Genomic DNA, 19,564 nt, shown 5'->3' on the forward strand with positions numbered 1-19,564 from the left:
AAATTCTGAATTGAGTACAATAATTACACATGAAGGGACTGTGCATTTTCCTTCATTTTTCACTGTAAATGTTTTCTGAAACTGTTCAGCTTAATATACCTGTGAATGGAAAGCAGCTGTCGCAGTAGTATGTTGGGGTACATTCTCCTCAGTGCTGTAGCCATAGCACAGGGATATTTTCAGTGGCTTTTCTAGTTCCTCTCTTATGATCACAAACACTGTTTTCTCCTTAGTATAGTTAGTACTATACTTCTGTGCATCCCATTTTTATAGCTTATTTATGTACATCTTTGCCCTTTGCACACATTTTTGCTGCAAAGGGGAGAAAAACAGCCCCCAGGGAAGAGGGTTCAGCATGCTAAATGGTCGAGTCTGTGGCTTTCAGACAGAATGCTGGTTCAAACTGGGTAAAAAGGCTACTTAGGTCATTTTCTGTCCTTAGATGAAAAAGGAAAGTCATTTTAAATCAGTACCAGATGTGTGTGTACTAAATGAACCTTAGGTTTCTAATTGGAGTCCTAGTAAAGCTGTAATAGATGTGGCAAATTACAAACAAAATGTTCTTGTTTACATTAGTGTAACTTTAAAACTCAGCCAAAGACCTTAATAAATGTGCTATTATTCTAAAAATGGAATTGAATGTCTGTTCAACATTCAACAAAATTAATCTCTGGTGTAACTTCAGTGACTTAACTGGAATTCTAGCAGGAATGAATTTGGCCTCCTATGAACAGCTTAGTATATGTGTATGTGTGTGTATGTGTTCCTGTGTGTTTACTTAAATGTTGCACTGGCCTTGCAGCGGGAAGAAGGATGGATTCACCTAGGGGACCGAAAACTTAACGATCAGAAGAAGCTGGCGAAGCGACTGTTTGAGTGCTGTAACATATGCCTTCTTTCAGGCTGCATAATTCATACACAGTAATATTAGCTGCAACAGTTCAGCTCAATAGCAACACCTCATTATTTTATCCCTCAGTATTTATTCCTATGTTTGACGCCTCATGAAATTACTGTTAATGTGTTTATATAAGGGCAGATCTGACACAAGTGGGAAGAATTTAATTTCCTACTCATTCTTTCCTGCTGATGTGTCCTCTTCCCCTGGTAGAAGTGGCAAGTGTAAATAGTTAATTTGCTTCAATTATGAGCCTGTCCTGCTAAATTAGAAGCAGCAGGAATATGAAGAGCCAGAATTATACTTATGAGGCAGCTGACAAATCCTCGGAGCTCACAAAATCAAATCATTTACTCCTCATTGGTGCTCAAAGACCCACTAGATAAAAGCTGCAGTTCTTTAACATCTGATGGAACTTGGATTGTATGTTACCAATACTTGAGTAAATTGAAGTCCTCGTGCGTTAGTGTCAACATTTGTGATACTATTACCATTTTCACTATAACCCACAAGCTTTCAAGGGTTTCTATTTTGGTCACTAAAAATAACCCAGACTGAAAAATAACAAAGCATGTTTTATAAGTTTCTCTTTCGATCACAGGAAAGTTTTAGATGTAGCAGCACATTATCCAGTGCTGGGATGAATCAGGTAGATTAGGAGGGGCTTTAGAAGTAATGCTGGCCAACACTTCATATCTCCAAAGCATCTCTCATGACATGAGACACCACAAGTCAGATCAAAATGGATCCAAGATCAGCATTTCAAGAGGCCTTGGCTCTGCCTGGCCTCTGGGGACACCTCATCTAGCTCCTCCTCCCTCCCGGGGCGCGATGCTGTGTCTCTGTCCCATCGCTTGACGTGAAAAATGAGCCTATTCCATGGGTGGAAGAGCCATCATGTTCCATTGCACGGCCGTGCATGTGGGGTGCCCGGTGTCAGGATGTCAGACAGTTCAGGGGACTGCAGCGTGGCTGCTGAAATAGCTCCAGAGGATACGCAGACCGTCAGGTCAAGGTAGTCAGTAGCATTTTGAAAACATAAATTTACAGTTTGTTCACTCTTTATATATGCTCATATACTCACGCAGATGTTTGTTTATCTACCTCTTGTACTCCCTTTAAAAAGGACCTTTTTTTTAATTCTTATTTCCGTGCTAATGAAGTAATCTCCGAAGAATAACTTTAAGACATGTGTAGAGGATGAGAATGTACCTTCAGTGTAGCAGATAAACAACCACGCAAGGTTCAAATTTAGCTTTGTTTTATTTTTGTAAATAAGAATAGGAAGAGAAGGCACATCTGTGTGTGCACACTGCCAAAGTGAATTACAAGCAAAATGGACTCAGGAATAGGCACAACAGACAGCAACCTTACACCTCCCCTCCCAGCTACCTGCATCGGCAAGGTCGCTTTTACCAGTGTTGCACCTTAGGCCTGCTTGGGAGAGCCACTGTTTTTCTTGTCAAATGTCTGTATTGAAATTGCATCTCTACCCTTTGAAGCTCTAGACGAGTGCGTCAAGAGTTTAAAACAATTGCTCCTCACCCTGGCGTCTGCTCCTTCTCCCTTCTTCTGCAAGCAGCTGGGCTTAATGAGCCAGAACACAAATGGGCCAAGAATAGGCACGCATACCCGCAGATATAAACTCATGTCTATGTATATATATGTACATATATATAAATGTATATCTTCAGATTGTTTTATTGCCCTGGTTTCCCCAGGGCCAGACCTTGAACCCCTTAACTTCCACTGACTTCAGAAGGGGGCAGTGTCAGGCCCCCTCTTTGCAATGCATTTTTGCTGCAGGACTTCTGGCAGCTGGCGCCTCCCTCTCCCATCCAGAGCTGGGCTGAGCAGGACCGCGCTGTGCACTCGGGATGGGTGCAAAAAAAGCAAAAAAAATACAATTAATGTAGGTCACCATAGGAGCTGCAGCATCTTCCTCTGTATAGGATAATACAGGCTATCGTCTGCTGGCCTCCTGCCCAGCCCACCTGGCAGCTTGGTCCTCCTGCAGCCTCCCAGGAGCACTGATGTCACGGGGGACATCAGACGTCCCCCTGCCTGGGGTGAATTTCTAATATCCGTTTGCTACCTACGACAGAGCTTCTAGATAAATAGGGCACGTGGCCGCCGAGTTATGATCGTTGACTTTAACTGCACTTCACCTTCTTGTTGTACTTGGAAGGACCTGGGCCAAAAGGACCCTGGATTCCAAGTACTGCTGCAGCAACATGCATAAATAATAGCCTCAATTTTCTACAATTCTTCTTCCCCACCTTTTATCCATACATTCGAGCTCGATAGGCTTTAAATCATTTGCGTACAAAACTGGATTTAGGCCCAATTATAATGCTCCATTCGGGCTCACATCCTTATTTTTAAAAACCAGAATACCAGCAAGTGCAAATAATCACCACATAAATCAAACGTTTAACGTCATTTGTTTTGTACCCAACTTTCATCCAACATGCTTCTGATAAAATGTACAGTCCCGCTCCTGCAAGCTGCGAGCATCAAGCCTATAAGGTCAAATTTAGGCCTGGCGCAAATGGCTTCAATTTCCAGTGATCTCCATCGAGTCTCACTGTTTGTGCTAGAGCTGAATTTGGCCTGTGATCTTTCCCCTGCATGCCAGAAAGAGTGAATTCTTTCCCCTAAGCCTCTAATATGTCATCAGTGTCTTTTTCATGCTCTACAGTCAGAGACTGCTGAGCCATATAGCTAGCCCTGGGCCTCTTTCTGATACTGAATGTACCTAGATTAAAAATCAAATGGTAACATATTTCAGTATCCATTAAGCAATTCTGAGGATTTTTTTTCTGACTGCTGTGGGAATATCTCTCTCCATATTTTAGACGAGTGTGTGCAGCTCTAGGTGCCTTTGCTGCAAAATCAGAAGATTAAAACTAGAGATATGTCTCCCACTTGGAAAAAATACAAGTTTTCTCTATGAGCTTAGGTATGTAGGGCCAGGAATGACAATCTGAATGTGGAATTTAAGTCTGAATTGCAGCCTACTGTATTTTATCAGATGCCGTTTCTGTAACTGTAGCCTGTGAAAATGACACTCCCATGGGTAATAACATTGCGGAGACCAAAAAGACAAAATCGGTCATGTTGCTTTTTGATTTGCTATTTTTGCATATACTGTTTTTGGGGGTTTATGGAACACTTCCATCAAAACAAATGTGGGCACCTTTACATCTTTTTAAAAAGACAAATATGACTTGCTTGCAAGTGTCAGCTCTAAGGAGACATCCACAAGATAAATTGAAAACTTCCTCTTCTTTGTCATCCTTGTACCAGCTATTTAGGCAAAGCCAGGAAAGTAGGATGGTTCTTCGTAATGTGCTTTGTCAGCTAGGAGACACAAAGCTTTTTCAGGCTACCATGAGGCCTGAAAGTCTCTTTTTCTCCTAAGAGCATCAGTCAGTTTAATTCACTGTCTCCAAGTCTCTAGTATCAAAGGGGACCATAGTCACTGGTGGCTTCTTCCATTAGCACCTGATATTCAAAACTGAGGACATGTTTGCGGACATGGGAGTGCCTGTTTTAGCTCTTGTGATGGTGACTGGGGGAAGGGAGGTCTGTTCCCCTAAGGGAACAGGGATGCAAGCCACATGGGACAGGGTAGGAGTCCTGCTGCACATGTGTTGTCATGTGTTAATAATCCTCCACAAGCAAGTTGAGAGGAAGTTCATTGGGAAAAGATGACTAACCAGAACAAAAACTTGGCTCAAGGCATTACAGGTATATTTCATTTATATATATCAGTGATAAGTTTGATATTATCCAACATGTAGAAGAGCACAGGAGACACAAAGCCTGCCTCAAGGAATTTATGATCCAGGAAGACAAGAACTAAGCAGCAGTTAAAATATATAAAGTAAAACATGACCAGAAGTTGGCATCATAAAACAGAAGTGCAGATATTCCACTGTGGTTTTAATTTGGTAAATCTAGTATTTGTGAGTGCTCGTGGCTAACCATATAACCCACAACCCCTCTACCTCCAAATGAAACTTCGGGGCAGCAGTTTAAGGATGTGTATCACTATTAATAAAAAGAGTTCAGCCCTCGATGTAAGCTGCTACAGCACTGGTAGCCCACATGTACGGTCAGCCCAAGGAACCTGAGCTAAAGGGTGCCACTGCAATGGCCTGGGGGCTGGTACCAGGCTGTTACGTTACCAATGGGGGAGCCCAGGGCATTTGTCTTCCCTGGTGGCCTAATTCAAATGCTATCTGAGATACTTATATGCACAAGGTAGAGTTTCATACTTACTCCTTTTGGAAAGTATCTATCTTCTTCTATATTGCTGCATGCTTTGCTAAACAGTGCTTTGCTAAGGGAACTTGAAGCTACCTTACTGGGTGCACTTTGGGAATGTAATTAAATAGCAAACTAAGAACCTGTGTATTATGCTGTGCAAATTTGCATTCGTGAAGCACAGTAGGAAAATAATGCCAGCAGCTTCCATTTGTAGACAAATGAATGTAATCTTGGTGTTTTGGGTTTTCTATAAGAAGCTGAAGAGAATAACAATAAATTAAGCTGACCCACCCTGCATATACAGAAAAAATGTTTTTTCTGCCAACATTCAGTTTCCACAACTGGGACAATATAAAAAATAAAATATTGTGTAAGGAAACAAATCTGCTGCTGAATCAGAATGGACCTTTACTGCCTGAATGACAATCAGTTGACATTCAATTATCATGTTAATTGAATTAAAGCAAGCTAGAAGTGACTTAATTCCATAAGTATATGCTCCTGTCAAGTTACTTATTAAATAATTGTGGCTTGCTCGACGGAGGAGGGGAAAATGACCTTATAAGAGATTTCTGAGATGTTAAAAATAAGATTAAATATTGCCACTATACACTATAGATAAGCAACCGAACAGAAGCCTGCTTCTTGTTACAGGAAAAATGTTAAATGTGTTATTGGAAATGATGTGTTTCATAATTTGGCACTGTCTTAAGCATGAAACTCAAAAGAACTTCAGCCGTTTTCTAGAGCACACTTGAATGATGACAGAAGCCTTTTTCCTCCCCAAAAGCACTGCAAGGATGCAACTCTGTTATACGTACTACAACACAAAACTATTTAAGCCTGAGGGCTAAAAATTCTCACAACTGCAAAAAAAAAAAAAAGAGGTTGTGAGGGGCAGCTGACTTGCTCATGCCTGTTTGAGGTGCTGCTACAAATGCTGACGATGCTCCCCATTTGCCCTGTCTTCATAAGCCCCCAGTACAAGTCCAGTCTAGCACAAAGTCAGTGAACTGGTACCCACTGCCAGGGCCACATTCATTTGCCTTCAGAGAAAAATATTGTCAGCCAGACCGTGTTGTTACTCATGAAAATTAACAACTCCTCAGACAGGCAGAAGTGACCCTAATTTTTAGTATAAGCCAGGAACCAATCAGAATTTCCAAAACTAGCATGAGGGTCATCAACCCGCTTGTATGCTGACCTAAACAGTGGGCATCTTCAAAAGGACAACAGCATATGGACAGTGGGAGCTCAAGCTGTTGTCCTCCGAGGACATGCCAATGCCCTTACAAGGACAAAGCAGAGTGAGCTGACCACGCTCCAGAGAAGCCAGCCTGTGGGGACCATTCTGGCCAATGCAAAACATCAAAGCAGGCTGGGGTCATCAAAAACCTTTCCAGATCCATTAAGAACTTTTTTACTATAGTGACCTTCTATTACATGATTAATGTTTATATTACCGTGGAAGACATGGTATTCATGTGACTATTATTGGCTCACCAGAAGATCCAAGAAAAGAGGGCACGACAATGTGTACACTGAACATGGTAGATATATAGGTAGGAAATAATTAAATATCAGCTGTATGATGATGTTCCGATGAAGTAGTGATGTTTTAGATGGAGATTTACAGAATTGTTGTTAGCTTCGTATTACTGAGTTAACCTTGTGCAATATGACTATTCGGGGGAAAAGTCAGGTCCCAGAGGACTCTTTCAGTATGCTGTGACTGTAAGAGCACAGCAGGAGTGTATATTTTTTATATTTGTGTAATGCAAAATAAAACCTAATGTGGAAGCAGTAGATACATGATCTTTTGAAGATCATTATTCTGTGTAAAATTCTTTGTTCAGCTCTGTTTTTTAAACTGGCTATCAGCTCTGTTTTTAAACTGCAATATACAAAGCGGTTTAACTTAGTCTTTTTTCTGTAGGTCAAGCTAAATTCATTTTAGCAGCTAGGAACAGATTGTTGACTAATTTTTTATTCATTTTCAAAACAAATGTACATTTCCCTAATAATCACAAGCGATTACAACTTAAAAAGCAAATTGCTACTATTTTTTTTTTGCAAAACAATAGGAGATCAGCCAACACTATATATTTATCTTAATCTGGAGAAATTACAAGGGTGCACACATATAGTTGCACAGCTAAAACCAATCTTTTTTCCTCTCTGTCTTTATATTTACAATTTTAGAAGCCTAAGACTTCTCTGTTTCCATTATGATCTTTTGCTTCCCTGGGAAGCAAAATCTTTAATCCTTTTAGGCAGCCTCTGAGTTTTGCCAGCCCTTATCTGAGGTTTGTTCTGTCTCTGAAAGCAAAGCCTCAGTGAAACAAATAAATGTTTTCACGAGCACATTCTTTATAAAAATGGTGTTGTACTGGATCCTTCCAGCCTGACACTACCACTCTCACTTTGTAGTCTGCAACTGGATTGTTCTCCGTGTGCGCACTCTGTGCTGCCAAGTCCTCTCCATTACGGGACTGCTGGTTTTACTAGAGCATTGGAAGATCAAAAGAGATCACTTTAAAGTTTCATAAAGTTTATCCTTCTGGGGAGGAGATGTACGTGTGTGTTTTTCAGCTGTGGAATTCAGGAGAACACCCCAAAACGGTCATAAACAGCTTTGCCCATCTTTTACCTTTGAATCAATAGCCTAGTTAACTAGGCAGTGTGGAGTGGGAGGGGGAAGGTGGATAGCCTGTACTCTCTTCGTGGAGGCTTTCCGCAGGTGCCCAGGTTCTGCACTTGGCTGGAGAAGCGGACAGCAGAGACTCAAAGCTGCAGTGCCATTTTGTGTAATATTGTGAATCCCAAATGCCCGTGAGCGTATGAATTAATCTCTGCCCTGGGCATGTGACTTAAAAATTGTGAAATACAACAGCAATTAAAAAAGTAAATTTACTTTCCCTTTGTTTGTTTCCCTTACTTTTAAACCTTCCGTTTGGATGCTTTTTAAGCTTTTCCCTGCAACATGGAAGGCTAGGAGTCAATCCTGCTTAGTTACATGAAGCCAAGATGCTTGCATGGCTCCTCGGTCTACCCTTTTAGGAAAAAAAAAAACAAACATGAAGTGGTGAGAAACTCATGATAATATTTGCAAAGAGAAATGCTGACTTGTTCCTGAATCTGTCACTGACATGGCTAACAGCAAGTCATTAGCTAGGCTCCACGGGTCAGAAACTGGTTCTCCTCCTGAAAACTTTCAACCCTAAATAACTACGTATGCTTTTCTAACATCATGTTACTGTAGCGCTATGAGGTCCTGCCTAACCCTGCAGATAATCTTTGATCTTGAAATTTGGGCAAAACTGAAGTGATTCTCCAAGCTCTTTAATCTATTATGAGATTGTGCATATGCCGCATTTAAAATAATTTGGTGAGTTGAGAGAAATGTACAGAAATAGATCCATGCTCCTGAGAAGTTAATTAGACCGATATGGGATCAAGACTGGAATAATGACTAACATGATTTATTATCCTTAGCAGCTCCATGAAGCTTCTTTGGCTGCCCCCAACAGTTTATCCAGGGAAGAGAGAAAGCCTCTTGGCTGATCTGTGTGGTGCCGTCATCTCCTTCTTCATTTAGCTCAAATGTCTTTCTGCACATTCTCATCTTCCGCAGAGGGTTTTAACTCATCTCACAAGTGGAAGCCAGTGGAGAGGCCCACGCCTGCCTTCCCCCACCCCTAAAGATCCCATTTGCAAGTACGCCCCGCGCTTCACTTTGAACAATTAAATCTGAGATGCGATGAGGGATATTGTTTTTTCAGTACTGCTGGGTAGTTAAAGGGTGTCTCACAGTTGGAACAATATTTTCTTTAAAATATTTGATGTTTATTATTTCACTCTTTAAGCAATATGAGGAGGAAACGCTGTTTACTTAGAAAGACTTTATGAAGATGCATGAGACACACCGGTGATATATAAAAACAAAACCAGATTAATTTACCAATGTGACACTCTTTGTTTTTAGGTATACAAAAAGAAAACTGAAGCTGCCAAGAAGGAATATCTGAAGCAGTTAGCTGCCTACAGAGCAAGCCTTGTATCCAAGGTAACATATAATGTATATACATACACACACATATATAGTGACATATTGCAAACCATTTTCAGCATTTATATGGTGCTGAGTAGCACAGTATTTAGTGCAAATAGCCTTGTTTGTTATCACCTTAAACTTAGGTTTAAGGTGCAAATGCTCAATAAACACAGTCACATCTCCATGAAAAGATAGTCTTTCCCTTCTGGTCATAGAGACAGCACTTCCCCAGGATGGGAATATCATCGCAGTTCAACAGAGGAAGGAGGTACCAGTAAAAAGACCTCAATATAACAAACATGCCGTGCCAGGCAGTTACCGTTCTACCTATAAAGGAAAAAAACATATCATTACCCAAAATGCTTGGTTTGGGGTTTGGGTTTTTTTAAGTACTGCTTTTTACCTTGCAATCACAGTACACAAAAAGTCAACTTAGCTCACATAGCAAACTTTCATAAGAAAATGTAAATTTCCATTTTACATCCAGCAAGCAATTTGTGTGAGCGCAGCATAGATCACCATAAGGCTCTTCTAATGGAACACACCAGTGTATCCCCAGTACACAGCTAGTAGCAATTTTCTAAACTGATTTGTACAAACATTCTAGTGCTCCTAATTTTGTAATAGACGCTTTAGAATTTGTAATAGACTTTAAAATATGCAAAAGAATGTGAAATTACTGCACTGTGTCAATGTGAAAAACCAGCTGAGCAACTTCAGAATCATATCAGTTAGAATAACTTGTTTGGGGTCTGTCAAAACAAATTTAGATATATTTTGTTCTTACATAAATAAAATTAATTTTAGAGGTAAAGATGGCAGTATGAAGGACTGGCGTATATGACATGAGTAGAACTTTTTGTTAGTTTTAAATGTTTTTGGGGTCCTGCACTATACTTCTCTGTATATTATGTTAATGTGTACACATTTTCAGAGGAAGACTATATGATTGGCCATACAAGGACCTTTCATGCATCTGTCTACGTTATCTTAGTATTTGGTCAGTGTTTGTTCTGAATTGAAAAGCCTGAAATATGGGTGTTACCTCATTCATTTTTGGGGGTTGTGTCTTACTTTAATTTTATAGCTACCATCATAAATACTAATGCATTTAGTTAAAGTGATTTACAGGGTACCCTTAATTTCTGTCTTACTTCTGTCTTAGCTGTTTCATTCTAGAAATACTCATTGCTTTCAGAAAGGGTACCACATGCACACAAACAATTTTTTTTAAATAGCCTGCTTATTGGCAAAAGATAGGTCTAAAAAGCTCAAAATAGAATCATAGAATCATAGAATCATTAAGGTTGGAAAAGACCTCTAAGATCATCGAGTCCAACCATCAACCCAACACCACCATGCCCACTAAACCATGTCCCTAAGCGCCTCATCTACATGTCTTTTAAATACTTCCAGGGATGGTGACTCAACCACTTCCCTGGGCAGCCTGTTCCAAGGCCTGACCACTCCTTCAGTAAAGAAATTTTTCCTAATGTCCAATCTAAACCTTCCTTGGCGCAACTTGAGGCCATTTCCTCTCGTCCTATCGCTTGTTACTTGGTAGAAGAGACCAACCCCCACCTCACTACAACCTCCTTTCAGGTAGTTGTAGAGAGCGATAAGGTCTCCCCTCAGCCTCCTCTTCTCCGGGCTAAACAGCCCCAGTTCCCTCAGCCGCTCCTCATAAGGCTTGTGCTCCAGACCCTTCACCAGCTTCATTGCCCTTCTCTGGACACGCTCCAGCACCTCCATGTCCTTCTTGTAGTGAGGGGCCCAAAACTGAACACAGTATTTGAGGTGCGGCCTCACCAGTGCTGAGTACAGGGGCACGATCACCTCCCTAGTCCTGCTGGCCACACTAGTTCTGATACAGGCCAGGATGCCATTGGCCTTCTTGGCCACCTGGGCACACTGCCGGCTCATGTTCAGCCGGCTGTCAACCAGCACCCCCAGGTCCTTTTCCTCTGGGCAGCTTTCCAGCCCCTCTTTCCCAAGCCTGTAGCGTTGCCTGGGGTTGTTGTGACCCAAGTGCAGGACCCGGCACTTGGCCTTGTTGAACCTCATACAGTTGGCCTCTGCCCATCGATCCAGCCTGTCCAGGTCCCTCTGCAGAGCCTTCCTACCCTCGAGCAGATCAACACTCCCGGCCAACTTGGTGTCATCTGCAAACTTACTGAGGGAGCACTCGATTCCCTCATCCAGATCATTGATAAAGATGTTGAACAAGACTGGCACCAAAACCGAGCCCTGGTGAACACCGCTCGTGACCGGCCGCCAACTGGATTTAACTCCGTTCACCACAACTCTCTGGGCTCGGCCATCCAGCCAGTTTTTTACCCAGCGAAGAGTGCACCTGTCTAGGCTGTGAGCCGCCAGCTTCTCTAGGAGAATGCCGTGGGAGACAGTGTCAAAGGCTTTACTGGAGTCCAAGTAGACCACATCCACAGCCTTTCCCTCATCCACTGGGTGGGTCACCTGGTCATAGAAGGAGATCAGGTTGGTCAAGCAGGACCTGCCTTCCATGAACCCGTGCTGGCTGGGCCTGATCCCCTGGTTGTCCCAGACATGGCTTGTGAGCGCCCTCACCGCTCCATAATCTTCCCCGGCACCAAGGTCAGGCTGACCGGCCTGTAGTTCCCCAGATCCTCCTTCCTGCCCCTCTTGTAGATGGGCGTCACATTGGCAAGCCTCCAGTCGTCCGGGACCTCCCTTGTTAACCCGGACTGCTGGTAAATGATGGAGAGTGGCTTGGCAAGCTCCTCCGTCAGCTCCCTCAGTACCCTCGGGTGGATCCCATCCAGCCCCATAGACCTGGGAGCGTCCAGGTGGCGTAGCAGGTCGTTTACTGCTTCCTCTTGGATTATGGGGGGTTTATCCTGCTCGCCATCCCTGTCTTCCAGCTCAGGGGGCAGAGTACCCTGAGGATAACTGCTCTGAATATTAAAGACTGAGGCAAAGAAGGCGTTAAGTACCTCCGCCTTATCCTTGTCCTCGGTGGCAACGTTCCCCCCCACATCCAACAGAGGATGGAGATTCTCCTTGGCTCTCCTTTTGTCATTAATATACTTGTAAAAACATTTTTTGTTGTCTCTCACGACAGTGGCCAGGTTGAGTTCTAGCTGGGCTTTTGCCTTTCTAATTTCCTCTCTGCACGACTTAACGAGATCCCTGTACTCTTCTTGAGTTGCCTGCCCCTTCTTCCAAAGGTGGTAAACTCTCCTTTTTTTCCTGAGTCCCAGCAAAAGCTCCCCATTCAGCCAGGCCGGTCGCCTTCCCCTCATGTTCTTCTTACGGCATATAGGGACAGCCCGCTCCTGCGCCTTTAAGACTTCCTTCTTGAAGAACGTCCAGCCTTCCTGGACCCCTTGCCCTTCAGGACTGTCTTCCAAGGGACCCTCTCAACCAGTGTCCTGAGCAGGCCAAAGTCCACCCTCCAGAAGCTCATGGTAGCAGTTTTGCTGGCCTGCCTCCTTACTTCACCAAGTATTGAGAATTCTATCATTTCATGGTCGCTAAGCCCAAGCCGGCCTCCGACCACCACATCTCCCACCAGTCCTTCTCAGTTCGTGAACAGCAGGTCAAGTGAGGCACCTCCCCTAGTAGGCTCGCTTACCAGCTGCGTCAGGAAGTTATCTTCTACACACTCCAGGAACGTCCTCGACTGTTTCCTCTCTGCCATGTGGTATTTCCAGCAGACGTCTGGAAAGTTGAAGTCCCCCACGAGAACAAGGGCTAGCAACTGGGAGACTTCTGCGAGCCTCTGGTAGAATATTTCATCTGCCTCCTCATCCTGGTTAGGTGGTCTGTAACAGACTCCCAGCAGGATATCTGCCTTGTTGGCCTTCCCCCTCATCCTTACCCACAAGCACTCGACCTCGTCATCACTATCATTGAGCTCTAGACAGTCGAAGCACTCCCTAACATAAAGGGCTACTCCACCGCCTCTCCTTCCTCGCCTGTCCCTTCTGAAGAGCTTATAGCCATCCATTGCAGCACTCCAATCGTGCGACTCATCCCACCATGTTTCCGTGATGGCGACTAAGTCATAGCTACCCTGCTGCACAATGGCTTCCAGCTCCTCCTGCTTGCCGCCCATGCTGCGTGCATTGGTGTAGATGCACTTGAGCTGGGCTACCGATTTCTCCCCCGATATTGTCGTGCCACCCCTAGGCTCTTCTCTAGTGAGCCTGGTTTTATCCCCTTCCCCCCTTCGAACCTAGTTTAAAGCCCTCTCGATGAGCCCGGCCAACTCATACGCAAGAATCCTTTTCCTCCTGAGACAGCTGAACTCCGTCTGTCTCCAGCAGGCCCGGTGCCGTGTAAACCTCCCCGTGGTCAAAGAAGACAAACTTGCGCCGATGGCACCAGCCCCTAAGCCACGTTGTTGATCCGATGAGTTTTTCTGTTCCCTTCAGTATTCTTCCCTGCCACTGAAGGGATCGAGGAAAACACTACCTGTGTTCCCAATCCTTCCACCAATTGCCCCAGCGCCCTGAAATCCCTTTTGATTACTTCCAATATTCCAATAGGTTTTGAAGAAATGCATGAAGTCAACTTTTCACTTGTGAAAATAACTTGGATGTCATTATTCAGCACATCATGGACTGTTTACATAACACTCTATAAAGCTTAATTTTGAAATGGCATATATAAAAAAAAGAGATTTTAATTTTGGTCGTATTTTTTTGGAAAAAGAAAGAAGTATGTTACGGCATTTTCTGAGGTTTGTTTTTAGAAAATATTTAAAAGATTTTTGATCAGTTCAGTGCATTGTTGTGATTTAACCCCAGCCGACAACTAAGCCCCACACAGCCGCTCGCTCAGTCCCCCCGGGATGGGGGAGAGAATCAGAAGGGTAAAAGTGAGAAAACTTGTGGGTTGAGATAAAGACAGTTTAATAGGCAAAGCAAAAGCCACGCACGCAAGCAAAGCAGAACAAGGAATTCATTCACTGCTTCCCACTGGCAGGCAGGTGTTCAGCCATCTCCAGGAAAGCAGGGCTCCATCGTGTGTAACGGTTACTTGGGAAGACAAACGCCATCACTCCGAATGTCCCCCCTTTCCTTCTTCTTCCCCCAGATTTATATGCTGAGCGTGACGTCATATGGTATGGAATATCCCTTTGGTCAGTTGGGGTCAGCTGTTCCGGCCGTGTCCCCTCCCAGCTTCTTGTGCACCCCCAGCCTCCTCGCTGGTGGGGTGGGGTGAGGAGCAGAAAAGGCCTTGACGCTGTGCAAGCACTGCTCAGCAGTAACGAAAACATCCCTGTGTTATCAACGCTGTTTTCAGCAGAAATCCAAAACATAGCCCCATACTGGCTACTGTGAAGGAAATTAACTCTACCCCGCCAAAACCAGCACATGCATGAAGCCATTTGTGCATATATTTAAATTTATTGTTAGTCAGAAAAGCACTGAAGCATTTTCTTAACTTTTAAGCAATTATTTAAATTCTGCCCATAATGTAATGTTTTCCTCTAGTGTGGAAAGTATCAAAATATAAACTTAATGAAGCCGAGTACTAATTGCTTACTCTCATGAACATGCTCAATGAATCCAACAGAGCCGGCATGTAACTAAAGTAAGTCCATTTTGGAATAAGGATGTAAAATACCCAGATGTAATATTATATCAGTATATTCTAAATTATCATTATTAAATATTTAAATGGCACCAGAGGAGTTGTAGTTTTTTAGACAAGCATGTAAGCATGAAGAAATATATATAATACATTATTAAGATTGTTTGGAGTCCATCTGGCCTTTTATGTCTATGTGTTATATTATCATCCATAAAAGCTACTTTTAGAGAATGTTATTAAGATTCCAAGACCTCATTCTCAAAAGTTAAGACATGCCAAAAGTAACATACCTTTTCCAAAAATGCTTTAATACAATATTAATGATTTGCTCACACGGTATGTTTTATACTTTATACCGCACTCTGTGTGAGTCTCATTTCATATGCTTATAATCAGATGTTCACCCTGGGAGCTCCTGTGTTGTATTTACTGCATGTTGTTTAACCTTGCTTCTTTATAGGATTTTCTGTGCTGCTCATCCCAGCAGTGTTTTAATGTAAAGAAATTCTCAGTAATGCTGTGGAGCAGGAAGTTTGTATTGTCCATATTTTCAAACACAACTAAATCATTGTGAAATCATGTTTTCAGTAATTTGGGGTGTCCTGCTTGGGACTCCTAGAACTTTATTTTTCAGAGTATTTGACAAATACTACACCCTTCATGTTCATAGCAGAGCTCCAATGCCTTTAGGGTCAGCTGGCTGGCAGCTATGAGATGTTCAGTTGTGCTTCACATCACATCAGGACACCCTCTTGCTATCCAAATGATAGGAGTTACCCAATTATCAAACTTTCTTCCTTCTCCCCTCCCAGAGGATTGTGCCTGTGGGAAGAGGCAGGCAAAGGTGGTGCTCAGGTCCAGCTCAGCAGGTGCCTTACACGTCCCAAAGCAACTGCTCTACCAGTTTCCCAACTTTTGAACACTGATTTTGCCACTTTTTCCATTAAGTGCTGCCATTTTTTAAACAACTAGTGAGTGTAGGGCTTGTATGTGAGTGTTTGTGTATGTTTTTCTGCATTTATTTGCAAGTCTTCATTTTTTGAAAAGCAAAGGAATGGACATATGCCATGTTATACCTAAGTGGACCAGACTTGGAGTTGAATTCACTGCACCCATCTTGGCCATTTGAGATGTTGGAATAGTCAGAATAGAAGATTGCAGAGAAATGGGGTAAATCTCCTTTTGCCAGGAGATTTCTTAGCCTCTACGTGATAGGAGAATAATGAAATTCAGGAACGTTGGTTTCCATCCCAAGCTCTGGAATGGGAGTGGAGTATCAGGTGGGGATGGTGGGCTTCTCCATGATACTCAGCCCTTTGCCCCCTTTGCTCTGCTTTTTTCTCTTCTCTCTCTTCTCTTCTCTTCTCTTCTCTTCTCTTCTCTTCTCTTCTCTTCTCTTCTCTTCTCTTCTCTTCTCTTCTCTTCTCTTCTCTTCTCTTCTCTTCTCCTCTCCTCTCCTCTCCTCTCCTCTCCTCTCCTCTCCTCTCCTCTCCTCTCCTCTCCTCTCCTCTCCTCTCCTCTCTTCTCTTCTCTTCTCTTCTCTTCTCTTCTCTTCTCTTCTCTTCTCTTCTCTTCTCTTCTCTTCTCTTCTCCTCTTTTCTCTTCTCTTCTCCTCTCCTCTCTTCTCTTCTCTTCTCCTCTCCTCTCTTCTCTTCTCCTCTCTTCTCCTCTCTTCTCCCCAACACCAAACCTTTACTTCAGCCAGTCTTTCTCCTAGTCTTTCTCTTGTCCTCTGCACCCTCACTTCTCCTTCATACACTCAGAGCCATGGGTGCATAGTGAAGGAAACTGGAGATGAACACGAGGGACAGACTACCTGCTCTTCATCAGAGAGCAACCAGTACTGGGAAAGCCCACATGGAGGAATAGTCTCAGCTGTTTTCTCAGGTGATACGCATTTATAAATTTGAGTGTCATTTCATGGGAAGATGAGATATTAATCTTTGACACAATCTGTCATTGTCCCTTCCAGATTTCAAGTCCCTCTTCCATTGCATCTTAAGGAAGGGCACCCAAATTTTTTGGGATGCATACGGTGCTTTCCTCTGCATGCATTCTTGATAAAGCTGAGCAGTTCTGCTCGGAACACACACACACAGAAGTCACTCACACACCTAGTATGTGTCATTTTAGACTGTGTTATTTGACAAAATCGTAACTGAAAAAAGTGGAAGTGTAACTTCGGTAATAGGATTGCCAACCCATCCCTAGTACATTTTTAAATGCTTTAGTGATGTCTTTATAAAATAGGGCTACCACCCAGTAAGTAAGGTAAACATATGATTGTGTAAGTATGTCAGTTATGCATTAATCCCTGTTTAATTTATCAGTTTATTTCCTGTCTTTTCTCCTTTTTTATAATAATTGAAATGAATGGGGCTGTGGTTAAGTTTGTTCATGTGTGTAGGAATTGATATGTAAAGTAAAAATCACATTACAAAGCATTGTATCTTCTGCTATGCAGATTGCTATATTGCTTATAGTACTGACTAAGCCTTTGCATTGTAAACAAATGTCTTTATATTTGCCCTTAGTTGCAACTTTCAGTACTGTTCAGGTCCAGAAATGCAGTCTCTGGTATCTGGTAATTTGTACAGCATTACATAAAATGCTGTGAATTGCAATTTTACTTTTTCGTAAAACAAGCACTTTTTCTAGCTTAACCAGCCTTTTTTCTGGCTGACATTAGAGTTTTTGCTGCATCTTTCAAATATATATATTTAATACAGATATATATGGGTAATGTTAAATACTTTCATATATTATATATGTGCATCTATGTACATTTATATAACATTATATGCATATTATGTATTTAACATGCATAATATATATGTGCATATAAGTGGTACATATATGTATGTTAATTATAGCAGTACAAGTTTAACTGTTTGAATAGTACAAAGAAGATTTCTCTTCCCTGTTTTGTTCTCTCTGGCTAAACGATCTTTAATTCTCTCTGTATAGTGACACAACTTCAAGTTTCATGCAGACATATTTTAGCAGCTATGGCTGAAGCTAAAACCTCTCAGCAAGGAGAATATTATTCAAATTCAAAATACTCCAGCATATTTCAAAACTCTGACGTTGTATGTAAGTCAAAGTGGTGTCTTCACTTCACATTGCAACAAACGCATTGGACATTTTTCAATTTTGTGGACAGTGCAAATCCTTTGGACATGTAAAATTGCGTCGTGAAGTATATGGCAGACCTAGCTTTCCTAGTCCACCATCTTGCAATTATGTTTCATAAAAAACTAAAGGTCATATCTAGTAAGACTAGCATTGCCTTAATGCCATTAGCACAGCAGTTTGTAACCAGATTGTTTCCAGGCACCCAAAATATCTGTTACACTGCCTATATTGTAATACAATTGAACAGCCTAAGGAATTTGAGACTCTTAAGACTGCAGTGAATACACATGAAAAAGTTTGAGCTACTTGTAAAAAGCAAAATGGAGACCGTGTTTAAAAAAAAAACCAAAGCCCAAAACTCAAACAGTAAACTTGGTTTCATATGTGTATGTGGTGAGAGCACTTGCCTAACATACAAAAAGGCAAAAAATACGTCAGCTCTCCCAGATCGTGCGTCTCCCCACTCCTAAGTAAATGCAGATGTGCAGGTGTGCTCTCTCCACGATTTGTTTTCTGTGGCCCAGTGAATCCCACATTATTTTCTGCACAGTGGCCAAGCTTCAGATGCAGGGGAGCACCGCATCGTGGCTCGCTCCTCCCTGAAATAAGCAGCTGCTGGGGTTTAGGACATTTCTTTTGGAAATAAAGTTCTGAATATCTCTTGACAGAGAGGCGACTGAACTGTCGTGTCTCCTGGTCAGTGCTTTAATCAGTTGGCTGTTGCATACAAGGAGAACAGCATCTCTGCTGCTGCTGGCAGAAAGGCACCTGGTTTTCACGTTTTGAGAGAACAGATTCCTATATTATATCTAGCCCCAGTCCATGCAGATGTTTTGGAATTTCATAAAACAGTTTAGGCTGTTCTCAGTGAAAGCATCATAGAAAGAATAAATAAAAAATATGGTTATGTTTGATGCATGATATTACTTTTTTTGTAGCTATTAAAGTGCTACAAGGCATTTGGCAATATTTCCCTTAAAACAATAACAAAATAAAAACAGAATGATGACATGCACATACAGCTTTTACTTTTTTCCATTAAACATTAGAATCCCTAGCTGGGAAAACTATAATGTAAGGCTTTTACAGCAGGTACTTCATGCTTCTGTGCTACCTCGGTCTTTCATTCTTTCTGGAGTTATTATGATATAGTCAGAAATTTTCAAGGAATCATAAGTAAAATTATTTATGTGCAAGTATGCAATGTGTCAGAGTATCTGGTAAGTGAACGTATATATTTATAAAACAATTGTCTAATCTGATAATAACACAAATCCAACCATCTTCTTGTCTAGCAAGGAAACCAACTATCTACTGGAGCTGAAAATGTAGAGTAAACTATATTTAAGTTAATGCCATGAATTTGATTTGAGGCTAAATGATTTGAAGCTTTACATTCAGCAGTGCAAAAACCAAGACATGCTCTCACATAAGTTCTGCCAAAAATGGCAGAAATGTCTTGAGCTTGAGAGAAGCCAGATTTTGATTTGGAAAGGAACTGTGTTTGTTTTTGAAGTGAGTTAATAAAGCTGGATTTCACTATTAGCCTAGTGCTTCCATTTGGGGAATTAAAACACTTGTATCAAATTAAAGTTGCATATCCTTTATCACATGTACCCAGG

The 19,564-nt window shown here is 42.0% G+C and overlaps 1 protein-coding gene across 1 annotated transcript in view; it reads left to right on the plus strand.

The window, feature by feature from the left end:
• Positions 1-19,564, plus strand: part of TOX (thymocyte selection associated high mobility group box) — a 230,523-nt gene that overhangs the window by 189,525 nt on the left and 21,434 nt on the right. The window contains exon 6 of the mRNA XM_075141792.1: positions 9,159-9,239. Coding sequence (XP_074997893.1) covers positions 9,159-9,239 — 81 coding nt within the window. The remainder of the gene's footprint in view (positions 1-9,158; positions 9,240-19,564) is intronic.

The sequence above is a fragment of the Calonectris borealis genome, chromosome 2 (genome assembly GCF_964195595.1).
Source record: "Calonectris borealis chromosome 2, bCalBor7.hap1.2, whole genome shotgun sequence".
NCBI classification, from domain to species: Eukaryota; Metazoa; Chordata; class Aves; order Procellariiformes; family Procellariidae; genus Calonectris; species Calonectris borealis.